The sequence below is a fragment of the Hemiscyllium ocellatum genome, chromosome 8 (genome assembly GCF_020745735.1).
Source record: "Hemiscyllium ocellatum isolate sHemOce1 chromosome 8, sHemOce1.pat.X.cur, whole genome shotgun sequence".
NCBI lineage: Eukaryota > Metazoa > Chordata > Chondrichthyes > Orectolobiformes > Hemiscylliidae > Hemiscyllium > Hemiscyllium ocellatum.
The window spans coordinates 110,531,440-110,549,231 of NC_083408.1; the positions used below are offsets into that span (position 1 = coordinate 110,531,440).

General features: G+C 43.9%; 1 protein-coding gene across 3 annotated transcripts in view; it reads right to left on the reverse strand.

The window, feature by feature from the left end:
- Positions 1–571: 571 nt before the first annotated feature.
- Positions 572–17,792, reverse strand: part of ttc7b (tetratricopeptide repeat domain 7B) — a 351,966-nt gene continuing 334,745 nt past the window's right edge. For all 3 annotated transcript variants that reach the window (XM_060829465.1, XM_060829463.1, XM_060829466.1), the window contains one exon: positions 572–5,645. In XM_060829465.1, the coding sequence (XP_060685448.1) occupies positions 5,424–5,645 (222 nt within the window). In that variant the 3' untranslated portion in view covers positions 572–5,423. The remainder of the gene's footprint in view (positions 5,646–17,792) is intronic.

A 17,792-nucleotide genomic window follows, 5' to 3' on the forward strand; every position in this document is an offset into this window, starting at 1 on the left:
TCACTGGAAAGGGAACAGCCAATTTGTACAGCAAGGTCCCACAAGCAGCAACATGATGACAGCCAATGTGTTTTGTTAATTGTGGCTGAGACATTGTGGAGATAACATTTGCCATGTTCTTTGAAATGGTGTGCGTGTTTGTGAGGATGGTCGAGTGGGTGGGGGGGTCTGATGTTCCCCTCAAAAGGCATTTGGGCTTCTGGTCCCCACCTCTGCCAGTGCAGTAAAGGACAGCCAGTAATGGCTTGGTCTTGGATCTAATTATCACAACTGAGCCCCACCCTGTCTATTGTGACACTCTCCAAATGAGTGGGGTTGTAGGAGTGGAACTACTGGGGGGGGGGAACAGAGAACCTGCATGTGACCAAGTGATGAAGTTCCACTGAACCTTGTCTGACCTTTGAACATGAGGTCAGTCACACCCTGCAGATCCTGTCTAAATTGACATGGATTTCAGACGGACAATCTGACGTCATCCTGGATCCATGTGGCTCAGTTCCCCCCATCAGGGAGAATCACCACTGGTGGATTAATGTAGTCACAAATAAGGGAAAGAAATAATCAGACAATGTCCATTTGAAAATAAGTTTAATAACAATCAATAAATATTGAGCTTGTGCAAAAAATGGCCAATTACAGAGCATGATAACATCACTCACAGTTCATTAACAATATCTTCTCTTCACATCAGTTGCAATGAAGATGTATCGACAGCTGCCAGTTTGAGCCCAGCATGCGCACACATTATATGTGCTATTTCTCATACATGAAACTTGCAGCTACAAATACAACAACGCCCAAGTAAAACCCATTTGAAATATACACTAAACACACACTTGGCAGACGTAATCAGAAACAAAACAAATATTTTTACACTGCTTAATTTTTTATGTGCCTTTTATTAAAGAAAGGATCCAGTTATTTTTTTTGTTCAAGCTTGAATCTGACTCAAAAGCTGACTTCAGTGACCAAATGCTCTTTCATTTTCTTGCCTCTGATGGTGTTAATTCTTCCTGGAATATAGTTCCTTCAGGTAGGAGCTACTTATGGCCCTCTGTTAGCCTTGGCCTAAGTGGCCATCTTTTTGAACCAGCCAACATGCATGGCTAGCTATTCGACTGCATGGGCAATCACACCGAATCCCAACTTGGCCCTGATCTGAAATCCAGCCGTGCACCTTGTCCAGCAGGAGTCAGCAGTGTTGGAGAGATGGAAGCCCACTGTAGATTCCCCACCCACTGCTGACCAGTGATTCAAACTAGAGGAATGTGCTAGAATCCCAACTGTAGCAAGTTGCGGGGGGTGTGTGGCAGGCTTTGGGTGAAGAGAAGGAACACAAACCATCATTTCACCATCGGCTTCACTATGTCACTGGGGTCTGGTTGCAGCTTTAGTCAAAGGCAGTAACAGAGTGGTTATGATGTCACTACAGATGATGTCCCATTGGATACTGCAACATCTGACAATCCCAGAGAGATATCAGTATTTATTAACATGCTGACTCAAAACACCAAACAGACCATAGAGGTGAAGAACTTCGCTTGTAATAACATTTTATTTCCCTTACCCATTTGGATTCTGCAGCTATATCCAGCGATGGCAAGAAAAGCTGTGTTAAACATAATCTGGTGCCTTGTAATTTGAGTTTCTGAAAGAATTCTCTGGGTACTCGGTTTGAATACTACTCAAACATCGTGCACGTTCCAGTGCACGGTGCTGACTGACTGCCTCATCAGTCTGATACCTCATGAAGATCAATCATTCTGTGCTTTATGCCAGACTGGTTTTCAGACGCTTGGTCAGTAAACCGATCAAATAAATAGCATTTACATTCACGGGGACGTTTGAGCAGGGGTGTGCATGTGCATAACTTCAAAAGCTGTTTGTAATGTTTCTCTTTAATGGGCTGAGACACCATTCTCAGATAGGCAGAGGAGCCTTCACGTCTGGATATCTTATCTGTGCTGAGGGCTACAGACCTGAACAGTGACTTCTTTCAGGGTCACTCTTTCACAGCTGTTTAAATTTAAGTATTACCATTCCTTTCTCTTTTGAAACACTACTTTAAAAACCTTTTTCCCTGAATACCAGCTCGTGCTGGAGTAGCACAAAGTTTAAGCTTAAAGGGAGCAAACTGTGCTGCAGGAGTGATACATAGGTTAAATGCTGAAAGAAATGGGGGGAGGAAGAGGTGCACATAGGACAAGAGGGTGGCAGATACAGGGGAAGAGGGTGGCAGATACAGGCGAAGAGGGTGGCAGATACAGGTGAAAGGTGTGGCAGATACAGGCGAAAAGGGTGGCAGATACGGGAAAGGGGTGGCGGATACAGGGGAAAGGGGTGGCGGATACAGGGGAAAGGGGTGGCGGATACAGGGGAAAGGGATGGCAGATACGGGGGAAGGGATGGCAGATACGGGGGAAGGGATGGCAGATACAGGGGAAAGGGATGGCGGATACAGGGGAAGGGATGGCGGATATAGGGAAGGTGTGGCAGATACAGGGGAAGGGGGTGGTAGATACAGGGGAAGGAGTAGTGGATACAGGGGAAGAGGGTGATGGAGACAGGGGAAGAGGGTGATGGAGACAGGGGAAGGGGTGGTGGAGACAGGGGAAGAGGGTGGTGGATACAGGCAAATGGGGTGGCAGATACAGGGTATGAGGATGGCAGATACAGGGGAAAGGAGTAGCAGATACAGGGGAAGGGGTGGTAAATACAGGGGAAGGGGTGGTGGATACAGGGAAGGGGGTGGTAGATACAGAGAAAGGGAGTGGTAGATATAGGGGAAGGGGTGGCGGATACAGGGGAAGGAGTGGTAAATACAGGGGAAGGGATGGTGGATACAGGGGAAGGGGTGGCAGATACAGGGGAGGTGAACGTTGGTACATGTGTAAGGGGTAGTGGATATGTGAGTGGGATGATAATGTACAGGCGAAGAGTCCATGCACTCAGATGAAGGGGACATAAAAGAAAATTCACTTTTATGTCTGTTTTACAGAATTATTATTGGTTTTATTTCGCCCATTCAGTAATCATTCTCTTTACCTGTACAGGAAGGTTAAAGATAACTTGTTGTGATACTTAGCATCCACCAGCGATTCCTGGGAATAGCTCCACAGTTAATGTTCATTCTTGGGCATGTGTCGAAACTGGGTTGAGGTTGTGGGGTACCTCAGGAGTGTGTTTATATTTGTTGGTGATCTCCAGGGTTGGGACTCCACATTTATCACTGGCAGCAGATCACAGTGTTTGGTGTGTGTGGGTGTCATTGGGAGTGGATCAAGGTGTTTGCTGGGGATCACTGAGAGTGTGGCTGTAACAACTGGGGATCCCCCCAAAATGTGGATTTATATTTACACTGGCTCCCCCAGTGTGTGCCTAAGGCTGCAGAAGGGGAAGATGCACTCAGAAAAGTCTGAAAACCACTTGACATATATGATGTTCTGACAGCTTCAGTGACTAATGGCATCACCAAAGGTGGTCTCGGGGGCAGGCCCTCTGGCTTAAGAGACAACACCCAGCAATTCTGCCCCGGGGTGAAAAGAAATTGGGTTAGAACGAGCGATTCTAATTTCAAATGGAAGAGGCATCCTTTGACAGCGTAGCACTACTCACCAGAAAACACCCAGGAAAAGCCTTCAGTGTGACTATAGGCAATGACTGGCAACACACATCGGACCAGTGATTATCGCACACTCTACATGCTAACAACTGTCGGGTATTTCTTTTGTTGAAGAGCATTCAACTTCTCCAGTCTAATATAAATAAGGATTTATCCACTTAACAGGGCAGTTACAATGTATTGGAATAACTCTGAGACAATTAATCTGTGTAGGATTTTGTTCCTTTAAAGGACTCTAATCTAGTGATTCATCTATCACAGGTTGATCTTTTTCACTACATGGTCCCACAGTTTGAATGCAATGTAGAGTTCAAAGGTGACACAAGAGTATTCCAACACTGAAAATTAAGTCCAAGGTAGGAAGCATTCTATGTTTAAAGCTCAGCAATTTAGAGTTACACCAGTTACTAGTCACCTCTTACTGAATAAAGTCCAAATATATAAATATAACATTGCCTTACATAAATATATATGATTCAGATATAGAGATTGACAACATTCTTAATTGCATTTTGCCGTGCAAATCTTGAGAGAGACAGTATATCTGTAACAATTGGATGAAAGCTAATGAAGTAGGGTGTATCTTCCAGCAAAGAGGGAATCTCAATACGAACCCTTCAGAAGGGAGAGGACTGCAGGTTATTTCAGTGGAGCAGCTGTTATTTTATAGACAGCATCATCTCAGAAATTGCTTATGGAAGGGAGCTGCTGGGAAACGGACATTTTTTTCACTCTGACCTCAAGTTAAAACATACTCCATCACCAGCTCAGGCACAGCACAGGTTTCAGCTACAGGCTATTTGCCCTGATAGTTGTCACTCATTCATTTGCCCCAGTTGAATTTTGTCATGTTGAAAGGGTTGTTAATGGCCCTGACACCTTACTTTTGGACTTATCTTAAATACGAATGCCAAGATCTGTAAGAATTGAGATATATACAGCAATGAACAGGGTCAGGGACTGATTCTTGAGATGAGGCTGCTTCAGGCCCCAAGTTTGCCAGCTACGCAGGGGGTGTGGACAGCAAATGTTCTCCAGTTATGCTCAGTTTGCAAGTATCCTTATTCAATTATTCAATAGCCTACTCCCTGCACAGGATCTCTACTGCACCACTGTGTTTTGTTACCCTAACCAGGCCCTGGCTGAGATTCAGTGCCAAAGTTAGAGGGCAATTTTGAGATGATATTGAAAACCTACACGATGACAGGCCTATAATTCCAGGAGAGAAAGAGACAGACTTGGTTGGGAGACTGAGGAAAGGAAGAGGTAGATGATAAAATAACATTCCAACAGAATACAGGGAAGGAGGTGCTGAGGCACACAAACAGAAGGCCCTGATCTCCCCAGGGGCTTGGGGCAGGTGGGAGAAAGCGATCAAAAATAAGCCAGTGACTCAATGCTGAAAATTGCACAGTGAGAGAACGATCTAGCTAAGACAGGGCCATAAACTCAGTTGCTGTCATCCCCTGGACCATGGGCTGGTCAAACACTGTTCCAGCAACCTGACATGGGAACTACAGCTGGGGTACCAAAGGGCATCAGCTGAACCTATAACTTGTGCAGGAGTACAGTGGCTGAAATCTGGAACTAAATAAAAAGGACAAGGATTGCTTGAGGTGGAGGTGGGTTATAGATCAAATAAATTTGCCCCGGAATGCTTTGGTCCATAGTAAAACAAGCTTGTAAAATAACAGCAGAGAGACGAAAGGACTGGGAAGGGATTGTATAGGGCTTCCCTCTTGCAGCTGGAAACCTGCAGACCTCCTTGAGACCTCTACCCCACTGGAAGCAGACACCTGGCTCAGAGTATCCTGGGGATGATGGTGAAGGGGACAATGGGGCTGCTGGCTTCCAATTCCAGCGCAGTGAGGAAACATTCAGTTGCAGCATCGTCATCACCTTGGGCCTGCAGTACGTCCCCCAGATTGTTCCATACTTCGTGGGCGGTGGAGTTGACCTGCACAGCATCGCGGAGGATCTTCTCGGCCAGGCTGCAGCGGCCTAGTTGCTGTAAGACCAGCCCCTGCAACAGGACAAGACAGGGAGACATTTAATTGGCAGGTCTCTTTTCAAGTAGAGGAAAGTATGGTTTGACTTAATTTTTAACCCTTAGGCAACATTGACTGAATCAGAAGAAAATGTCATCACTCATAGATTCAAAGAGTCAAATTTCTATAATGCCCTTAACTATATTTACACCAATCGATGTGATTCATGAGTAGTGAAGTGGTTTTTCATGTTTACTCACTGTTGTAATATGGGAAAATGCTGCAGTCAATCTGTGTACGGCACGCCATCACAACAGAAATGAGACAATGACCAGATTATCTGCTGATTGTGGGGCAAATATTAACAAGGCTATGTGAGAAAGCTCGACATTCATAGTGTTTCTGAGAACCAACTCGGAGGGGAGACAGGCAATAACTTAATATCCTGCCTGAAAAGTGGTACCTCACAGGGGAGAGTGAGCCTGACATGAATGACTGAGGTGCAGGTGACACCATTCAGCCCATTGTGCCTGACTGTCTCTTTCAAAGAGCTAATCAATTAATCCACTCACCAGTGTTCACCTATCAAAATGTTGATCAAAACTGGGAGGTAAAAAATAGAGAATAAACTACTCAGAAATAATAAAATAAATTGCAAGAGCTCTTACAAGTATATGAAAAAAAGACAATAGTTAGACTAAACACCGGTTCTTTACAAGTAGAAACAGGGGAAATTATCCTTTAGAATGAGACAAAGCACTGAACAAATATTTTGTGACACTCTTCAGAGTAGAAGGCACCAATTAAAAAGCAGATTTAGGGAGTAACTTAGGAGTCAAGGATGATGAAAGTAAGTAATTTAATGAAAAAGCACTCGAGATAGTCAAGGGATCATTTTTCAATGAATCTCCACAACATAGGCCAGCAGGTCCCACAGTTCCAGAAGAAATGGCTGTAATGATAGTGAAATACTGACAATGGTTTTCCTTGATTTTGGAATGAGATTTACAAATATAACCCTTTTATTCAAAAAATGTGAAGGAAAGAAAATGGTGAAGTACAAACCAGATAGCCAGTTATTAGTCAGTTAGAAAGTGATGGAATCTGTTATCAAGAAAGTCTTAACAATGTGCTTCAAAAAGCATAACATATTCAACGCCAATTTGGTTTTGTGACGTGGAAATTCAGTAGATGTCATATTCTTGGATTTTCACAAAGCATCTGATGAAGTGACACACAAAAGGTTAATATTAAAGACAAGAATACAAAGTAGGAAGCGAAGTTTAGAATTGATAAGAGGATTGGTTAATAATGGGAGGGAAAGGGTAGCAATAACTGGGGCATTTTCAAGTTGGCTGTGACTTGTAGAATGCTAGAAAGATGAGTGTTAGAGTCTCAGCTAGTTACATTCCAGATTAATAACTTATACACAAAGAGACAGAGTAATATATCTAAGTTAGGTGATGAAACACAGCTAGATAGGAACATAAGCTGTGAGAAGGACATAGAGAGTCACTAAGAGATAAAGACAGATTACTGAGAGGGCACCAAGATGGCAGATGGAGTAGAATGTGGATATCCATTAAGTTATTCACAGTAAAAAAACAGAATAGTATTTGTCAAAAGGTACTGATCCCTGGTGAACTCCCCTAGTTAGGTCATCACCCTGAAAATGACTTCTTTATCCCAACCCTCTGTCTTCTATTAGTTAACCAATCCTCCATTCATGCTAATGTCCAGCATTTAAACTATAGGTTTTTATCTTATTAAGTTGCCTTGTGTACGGTACCTTATCAAATGCCTTTTGGAAATCCAATACACTACTTCTACTGGTTCTCCTTTATCTATCCTACTTGTTATTTTCTCAAGTAACTCAAATTTGTTGGGCGGGAAGCCACAATTGTACTGAATGTCAGAACAGGCTCAATGGGCTGTATAATCTCCTGCTCCTATTTCTGATATTCTTACGTAGCTCAACTGTCTGCCAACTTTCCTTTTCAACAATAAATCCAATTTCCTTTTGAAAATTGCAAAGCCAGTTGCAATGGACATGAATCATGCTTTGTTCGTGAAGTGAATGGCATTTTTAAACAAAAAACACATTTCCCACTTGATAGTCAGACTTATATAGGAATGCAGTGGGTTACTTTTCCCTTTGCAACTGGAAAACAATAACCTCGAATGTGAAGGTCCCAAGGGTCATCAACACTCTGACCTCCTGTCCCCTGGGGTAACCTTTAACAACACAAACACCTCTGGTAGTTAACCATGTGGCTCACATCTTTTCCTCTTGTGTGATTGCAATGATTCGTCAGCGATGTGATGAAAGGCATTTTCTTTCCAGATGCAGCCTGGAAAATTGTTAATATGTGACTAAGAGCTTCAAAAACAACTGGTAACACTTACTTAAAAAAATACATTGCGCATAGTGGAAGGTCTGGCAGAACTTAATGGGATTGACCTTATTTGCTTTGGACATGTTGCCAATGTCTGTTGGTATGCTGCATGCAATTTCTAGCACAGAAAGAGGTCAATGCTTTAACTCCACAAGCACTACCTCACACCCCACATCATCTAAATCCATCACCAAATCCTTCTATGCCATACTCCCTCATGTTTTCATAGCTTCTTGAATGCATTTATGTTATTTACTTCAACTAATTCCAGTGGTAGTAAGTTCCACATTCTAACTACACTCAGGGTGAAAATGTTTCCTTGAATTCCCCGCTGGATTTGTTAGATTAGTGTTCTTAGATTTATAACCTTTAGCTTGGATTCCCTGATAAGTGAAAACACTATCTTTACATTTCTCCACCCTACTATATTTTTACTGCAAAATAGATTTTTTTAAAAATACAAGAAAAGTACATAAAAAAAGAATTTATAAAACTTAAACTGCCCTCCTGTACAAATGTATAAATATATACATATGAAAAACCCCAACTAACTACTTAATTGAATAAATAATAACTAACAACAAACTAATAAATAATAATAATAACACAGCTCAGCAAAACAAAACACTAACTCGAATATCGAGAGCATTAAGTTTCACCTATTCATATGTTCGCAGTTCCCCTTCTCTGGAGATTGGGCATGTAAAGCACAATTATTCCGGCACTATAAAAGCCCTTATTAGTGTGGCAGACAGATCGGTGTCCAGGAATTCCAAAAAGAGCTGCCATGTCTTATAGAAATTCTCAGTTTTGTGGTGTACCATACTTGTAAGAAAATCTAAGGGGGATATGTTCCATAACAATCTTACAGGGCAAAAGTGAGGACTGCAGATGCTGGAAACCAGAGTTTAAACCAGAGTGGTGCTGGAAAAGCACAGCAGGTCAGGCAGCATCCGAGGAGCAGGAAAATGGACGGTGATCTTACGCCAACCTGACAGGACACCCAAACAAGATATGCTTTCTTGTGCAGAAAGTGAGGATGCTGAAAAGTTTTTCTTATGCACATCTACATGGAATACACTGGGCAGGCCAAGAGGAGGAGAAATCGGGTCCTTCACCCTTACACCCAAAATCCCCTCCATTGCACCCACCACAGCGCTCCAGTATGTTTGAAGCATACCACAGGACCAGAGACAATGGGTAAGAGTGCCCATACTAACTCTTCACTCGGGGCATGTTGAAGATATCCCTGGTTTAAATTTTGACAAAGGATCCGGAGCCAAGTGGATCCTGTGGAGAATCTTCATCTGTCAAACATGGGTCCTATTGCAAATTGATATCTTTCTTGCATTTTCTCAAATATCTTCCCATGCATCTGAGGTGACTTCAACATCTAGCTCTCTCTCCCACACCCTGCAAAGCTGATCAAAGTCATCTGAGGAGCTACCCCTTAGTTGATGATCTAAAGTGTGAACAGAAAGTGTACTCTTAGCACTGAGCACCCTCTTCTCTATGTTGGAATTGTAGGGATCAGTCAAAAGTGTAGCCTTTTTTTGAATAAAATCCCTAACTTGGAAAAAAACGAAAGAGATCCCTGCTAGATAGTTCACATTTCCGCACTAACTGATCAAAAGACATCATTTTGTCCCTCCCAAATAAATCACCCATGCAAGACACACCCCTAGCTGCCCAATGTTTGAATCCTGAATGCATCATCCCCATTTGAAAACCCAGCATACCCACTATAGGTGTAAGAAAAGATGTTTTGCCAATATTGCTCCATTTTGCCAGAGTGGTGAGGAGAGGAGGAGAGGTGAAATGAGGGATGCTGGAAAGGCTGTGTTTTCCCACTTTGAAAGGGACTTACCTTGGGAATCAGGCCTCCATTTGCCGAGAGGTGCGAGGGAGGAGCGAAGGACTTCTGGGAAGTCATATGTTGTTGCGTTACCCGAAACACTACTCGGGTAGTGTCTCCCACCCATCCTCCTCCTCTAACCAAGAAAGTTCAGTGCACCAGATTGGTATGGTAACGAGTTTATTTTTCATTCCTTATTTTATCAACAGTCTCTTTATGACTGGAGGTTAGGGCAGTTGAATTGTGGGAATGGTGGTTAGGGCAGCTGAATGTTCCTCCTGCAGAATGTGGGAGGTAAGGGTCACCACTAGTGTCCCTGCTGACTACATCTGCAGGAAGTGCATCCAACTCCAGCTCCTTGAAAACCGCATTAGGGAACTGGAGCTAGAGCTGGAAGAACTTCGGATCATTCGGGAGGAAGAGGGGGTTATTGAGAGGAGTTACAGGGAGGTAGTCACTCCTCAGGTACAAGAAAAAGGCAGATGAGTTACAGTCAGGAGACAAAAAGGGAACCAGCAGGCAGTGCAGGGATCCTCTGTGGTCATTCCCCTCAACAACAAGTATATTGTTTTGGATACTGTTGCGGGGGATGACTTACCAGGGGAAAGTAGTGGGGCACGGCTCTGGCACAGAGTCTGTCCCCGTTGCTCAGAAGGGAAGGGGAAAGACAAGCAGAGCAGTAGTCATTGGGGACTCCATAGTTAGGGGGACAGATAGGAGGTTCTGTGAGGACGAGAGAGACTCACGATTGGTGTGTTGCCTCCCAGGTGCCAGGGTTCATGATGTCTCTGATCGTGTTTTTGGGATCCTTAAGGGGGAGGGGGAGCACTCCCAAGTCGTGGTCCACATAAGTACCAATGACATAGGTAGGAAGAGAGATGGGGATTTAAGGCAGAAATTCAGGGAGCTAGGATGGAAGCTTAGAGCTAGGATGAACAGAGTTGTTGTCTCTGGTTTGTTGCCCGTGCCGCGTGCTAGTGAGGCAAGGAATAGGGAGCGAGGAGTTGAACACGTGGCTACAGGGAGTGCAGGAGAGAGGGTTTTGGATTCTTGGATAAATTGGGGCTCTTTTTGGGGTAGGTGGGACCTCTACAAGCAGGATGGTCTTCATCTGAACCAGAAGGGTACCAATATCCTGGGGGTGGATTTAAACTAATCCAGCAGGGGGATGGAAACCAAAATTGTAGTTCAAGTATAGAAAAGGTTGAGAGTAGGGAGGTCCGAAATCAAGTTTCAGGGACACAAGATGGCACCTGCAAGCAAGAAGTTGGTTTGAATTTTGTCTACTTCAATGCCAGGAGCATCTGGAATAAGGTGGATAAACTTGCAGCATGGGTTGGTACCTGGGACTTCGATGTTGTGGCCATTTCAGAGACATGGATAGATCTGGGACAGGAATGGTTGTTGCAGGTTCCAGGATTTAGAAGTTTCAGTAAGACCAGAGAACATGGTAAAAAAGGGGGATCTGTGGCATTAAAGTTAATGACAGTATTGCAGTTGCAGAAAGGATGTTAGGGGACTCATCAACTGAGGTAGTATGGGCTGAGGTTAAAAACAGGAAAGGAGAGGTCACCCTGTTGGCAGTTTTCCATAGGCCTCCGAATAGTTCCAGAGATGTAGAGGAAAGGATAACAAAGATGATTCTCATTAGGAGTGAGAGAGACAGGGTAGTTGTCATGGGGGACTTCAACTTTCCAAATATTGACTGGGAACACTATAGTATGAGTACTATAGATGGGTCAGTTTTTGTCCTGTGTGTGCAGGAGGGCTTCCTGACACAGTATGTAGACAGGCCATCAAGGAGCGAAGCCACATTGGATTTGGTAATGTGTAACGAGCCCAGCCAGGTGTTAGACTTGGAAGTAGGTGAGCACTTTGGTGACAGCAATCACAATTCTGTTATGTTTAATTTAGTGATAGAAAGGGATAGGTGTATACTATTGGGCAAGAGTTACAGCTGGGGGAAAGGCAATTACGATGCGATTAGGCAAGATTTAGGAAGCATAGGATGGGGAAGGAAACTGCAGGGGATGGGCACATCAGAAATGTGGAGCTTATTCAAGGAAAAGCTCCTGAGTGTCCTAGATAAGTATGTACCTGTCAGGCAGGGAGAAAGCTGTAGATCTTTAAATCGTCATTGTCTACAGGAATAGTGCCAGAAGACTGGAGGATAGCAAATGTGGTTCCCCTGTTCAAGAAGGGGAGTAGAGACAATCCTGGTAATTATAGCAATCCTGGTTTATGAAGGAAGTGAAATCTCTGGTCAAAAGGAAGAAGGCGGCTTATGTTAGGATGAGATGTGAAGGCTCAGTTAGGGTGCTTTAGGGTTACAGGATAGCCAGGAAAGACCAAAAGAGAGTGCTCAGAAGAGCCAGGAGGAGATATGAGAAGTTGTTGTCGGATAGGATCAGGGTAAACCCTCAAGCTTTCTATAGGCATTTAAGGAATAAAAGAATGACGAGAGTAAGATTAGGGCCAACCAAGGATAGTAATGGGAAATTGTGTCTGGAGTCAGAGGAGATAGGGGAGCACTAAATGAATACTTTTCGACAGTATTCACTCTAGAAAACAACAATGTTGTCAAGGAGAATACGGAGATACAGGCCACTGGACTAGGTGGGATCGATTTTCACAAGGAAGAGGTATTAGAAATCCTGCAGTGTGTGAAAATAGACAAGTCTCCTGGGCCGGATGGGATTTATCCTAGGATCCTCTGGGAAGCCAGGGAGGAGATTGCTGAGCCTTTCACATTGATCTTTAAATCGTCATTGTCTACAGGAATAGTGCCAGAAGACTGAGGATAGCAAATGTGGTTCCCCTGTTCAAGAAGGGGAGTAGAGACAATCCTGGTAATTATAGACCAGTGAGCCTTACTTCAGTTATTGGTAAAGTGTTGGAAAAGGTTAAAAGAGATAGGATTTATAATCATCTAGAAAAGAATAAGTTGATTAGGGATAGTCAGCACGGTTTTGTGAAGGGTAGGTCGTGCCTCACAAACCTTATTGAGTTCTTTGCGAAGGTGACCAAACAGGTAGATGAGAGTAAACCGCATGATGTGGTGTACATGGATTTCAGCAAGGCGTTCGGTAAGGTTCCCCACAGTAGGCTATTATACAAAATGCGGAGGAATGGGATTGTGGGAGATATTACAGTTTGGATCAGTAATTGGCTTGTTGAAAGACGACAGAGGGTGGTGGTTGATGGGAAATGTTCATCCTGGAGTCCAGATAGTAGTGGTGTACCGTAAGGGTCAGTGTTGTGTCCACTGCTGTTCGTCATTTTTATAAATGACCTGGATGAGGGCGTAGAAGGGTGGGTTAGTAAATTCGCAGATGATACTAAGGTCGGTGGAGTTGTGGATAGTGACGAAGGATGTTGCAGGTTACAGAGATACATAGATAAGCTGCAGAGCTGGGCTGAGAGCTGGCAAATGGAGTTTATGCGGACAAGTTTGAAGTGATTCACTTTGGGCGGAGTAACCAGAATGCAAAGTACTGGGCTAATGATAAGATTCTCGCTAGTGTAGATGAGCAGAGAGATCTCGGTGTCCAGGTACACAGATCCTTGAAAGTTGCCTCCCAGGTTGACAGGGTTGTTAAGAAGGCATACAGTGTTTTAGCTTTTATTAATAGTGAGATCAAGTTCTGGAACCACGAGATTAAGCTACAGCTGCACAAAACTCTGGTGCAGCCGCACTTGGAGTACTGTGTACAGTTCTATCACCACTTTATAAGAAGAATGTGGAAGCTTTGGAAAGGGTGCAGAGGAGATTTACTAGGATGTTGCCTGGTATGGAGGGGAGGTCTTACGAGGAAAGGCTAAGGGCCTTGAGGCTGTTTTCGTTGGAGAGAAGATGGTTGAGAGGTGACTTAATAGAGACATATAAGATAGTCAGAGGGTTAAATAGGGTGGACAGGGAGAACCTTTTCCCAAGTATGGTGATGGCGAGCACAAGGGGGCATAGTTTTTAATTGAGGGGTGATAGATATAGGACAGATGTCAGAGGTAGTTTCTTTAGTCAGAGAGTAGTAATGGTATGGAATGCTTTGCCTGCAATGGTTGTAGATTCGCCAACTTTAAGTGCATTTAAATCGTCATTGGACAAACATATGGACGTACATGGAATAGTGTAGGTTAGATGGGCTTCAGATTAGTATGACAGGTCGGCGCAACATTGAGGACCGAAAAGCCTGAACTGCGCTGTAATGTTCTATGTTCTATGCCTTCCCTCTGCTGAACTGCCCTCCATGCATTAACTGTATTGATAATTATTGGGCTATGGCAATATTCCTTAACTGTCCTCACTTTGTCCAAAAACAGCAAGCGAGCAAGGGGGCATTCCTGTCTAAAAGGTTTTGACGTCCAACCATGTTGAAAGAGGGTCCCCACAAACCTGATCACTCACGCAAGATAAAAGCGAGCTTAGTTGATAGTTTTTAATGTCCAGGAGATCCACTCCCCCCAGTCTGTGAGGCAATTGCAGTTTAGCTAATTTAATAAGCGGCCGCTCACAATGCCAAATAAAAGAGCTGAACCAGCCGTTCAGTCTCCTGATGTTTGCCTATCAAAAATCGGGGAGCTACTGTATAGGGTAAAACAAAATGGGGGAGAATATTCATATTAAGAAGAGCTGTCCGACCTAACCATGAGATCAGAAATGCCTCCCATCTTTAAAGGTCTCGTTTGATTTTGTCAAATAATTGTACAAAATTAGCTTTGAACAACCGATCAAGAACTGGAGTGATAAATATGCCCAAACACATAAAATCCCACTGTGACCACTTAAATGGGAATCGAGATTCGCTCTCAAGACCTAGCTCCTTCGTAAGACCACCCATAGGCATAGCCTCTGATTTTGCAAAACTCATCCTATACCCTGAAAAGGTGCCAAACACGCTGATGCATTGTATCAGGCAAGGCACCAAAACTGCTGGGTTTGACAAAAAAATTAGGATATTGTCTGCAGACAACAAAATCTTATGTAAATTTGACCCCACTTCTGGAGTCGATAAACTGGGATCCCAACGAATGTCCTCCATCAATGGTTCAATCCCAATGTAAAAAACAATGGCGAAAGGGGACAGTCGTGTCAGCTGCCCCGAGAAATGCTAAAATTGCTCGATCGTACCCCATTGGTGATGACCGCAATGAGAGGGTCACTGTAGAGAACCTTTACCCATCATATAAAGGCTTCACCCAAGCCGAACCACTCTAGAGTATAAAAACGGTGCGGCCGCTCAATTCGGTCAAATACCTTCTCTGCACCTACAGAAATCACCAATCCCTGTATTGGCTGTTGTTGACACGTTTGAATTACATTCAGCAGTCTCCTAACATTATTGGAGGATCTGCGGCCCTTTATGAAGCCCATCTGGTCCTATTTAACAACAGAAGGTAACACAGTTTCCAGCCTTAATGCAAGAGTCTTTGAGAGGATTTTAAAATCAACATTTAAGTGTGAAATGGGCCTGTAAGAAGCACATTCTCTAGGACCTTCCCAATAAGTGAAATATTGGCCTCTCCTAGAGATGGCGGGAGATGATCAAGGCTGTATGAGTCATTGAATATGTTGAGCATCGGGCCTGCTCATAAATTCCTTATAGAATTCTCTGGGAAGTCCATCAGGACTGAGCGCCTTTCCATTCTGAAGCTGCTTCACAGCCTCCTCCACCTCTTGTTCTGATAAGGGGACATTGAGAAAAGACTCTTGTTTGGGGGTCACACCCGGGAACTCCAGATCCTTGAAAAAGGATTCCATCTTGGCCCACCCCTCCTCATAACCCTCAGACTGGCATAATTCAGAGTAAAATCTCTGGAATGCCGCATTAATCTTTTTGGAATCACATGTTAGGTTCCCAGACCCTTCCCTAATTGACACGAGGGCTTGAGGAGCACTCCTTTTCCTGGTGAGATACGCTAGGTACTTACCCAGTTTGTCACCATGCTCATATAACCTTTGTCCCGTGAAAGTAAGCTCCTTCTTTGCTGTCTGTGTGAACATGGAATTCTATGCAGATCGCAGCGCTGTAATCCTCTTCAGCTCGGCCAACGAGGGCCAGTCAAAGTAAGTCTTCTCGGCTGCCTTCAACCGTGCTTCAAGGAGACGTTTGCCCTTCTGCCGGTTCCTACTGGCAGAGTAGGATATAACTAACCTCCAGCGTAGGCTTTGGCAGTTTACTAAAGGACGGACGGGTTACTGACTGAGCCTGAATTAATGTCTAGGGATGCCCTAAGTTCCTTAGAGAAATACTCCATAAACGTATTACCCTTAAGGATAAAGGGATCCATTCGCCTGTGTTTCGGGCTCACTCTAGCCCCTTAATCTTAACCAACAGGTACACTGGAGCGTGATCAGAGATGACGCTCGTACAAGATGCTACCAAGTCTGCCATGGCGGGGTCAGAAAAAAATCAATCCCGGTGTGACATCTGTGGGGATTGGAAAAAAAATGTAAAATCCCTGCCTATAGGGTGGAGATGCCTCCAGATATCCACCAACCCTAACTCCACACACTGATCCACTAATTGTTCAGTTTGCACAGAGGGTAGGGGGAAGAGTGTGTGGGTCTTTGGGCAACTGTCTACTATGGGATCCACAAGACAATGAAAATCTCCACCAAAATGATATGCCAGGACTCAAGATTAATCAATTTAAAGAAGGTATCTACCAGAACTTTGAGGGGATTGGCCGGAGGACAGTAAACATTTAAGACACCATATTCTCCCCCAGTTATCAGGGCTTTGAGAATTACACACCTCCTGTGTGCGTCTTTAATACACTCTAGTAACTCAAATGGGAGATTGTTCTTAACCAATATAGCCATTCCCCTACTTCTGGTATTAAAAGATGAAAAGTAAATCCACTCAAAGTCATTCTGCTGAAGTTTCAAATGCTCCCTATCATTCAAGTGTAATTAAGCAATATGGACCTTTTCCATTCTAAGGCTCGAGAGTACCTTTTCCCTCTTAATTGGTGAGTGCCTTCCCTTGATGTTCCGGGTACGCCATTTAATCAAGTCATTAGCCATAGCCTTCTGCAGTAACATTTAGAGTCCAGAGGGGAGGAACTCGAATTACAAATTGCCGAGCCTTAGTGTTGCAAAATCCAATGACCATAAAAATTACAAACTAAAACCACTACAGTTAACAAACTTACAAGCTATCAAATATTATATACAACAAAAACCAGAGCTGAAAATGTGTTGCTGGTTAAAGCACAGCAGGTCAGACAGCATCCAAGGAACAAGAAATTCGACGTTTTGGGTCAGAGCCCTTCATCAGGAATGAGGAGAGTGTGCCAGGCAGGCTAAGATAAAAGGTAGGGAGGGGGGACTTGGGGGAGGGGCGATGGAGATGTGATAGGTGGAAGGAGGTCAAGGTGAGGGTGATAGGCCGGAGTGGGGTGGGGGCGGAGAGGTCAGGAAGAAGATTGCAAGTTAGGAGGGCGGTGCTGAGTTCGAGGGAATCGACTGAGACAAGGTGGGGGGAGGGGAAAAACCAACCAAACAAACCAACATATAAAGCGTTAATGGCACTGAATAGGGGAACTCACCCCCTGCCCAAAGGGGACATCTACACATCCCAAAACCTAACTTCCCATCCCGCTGCCAATACTGCAGTTAGGGCAGTTAAATACCTGAATTGGGCATAGACTGCCCATAAGTAGGCAACTCGCCATCCCAACCATTTTCACTCCTCCTAGCTAGGGCCGCACCACAAGCACAAGCAGCAATGAAAGAAAATATACCATGGAACAATAATGTGAACACAGAAATTTTGAAAATTAAAGCTAAGTACCCCATCCATCCTTTGGTATAACTTAACTTTAGAAATGAAAGTATACATTCCAACAGTCCTGAGCATAGTTTAGACCAGATTACTACCAATACAAAATAGGAAAACAGAACTCTGATCGGACTTCTCTTTTTTAAA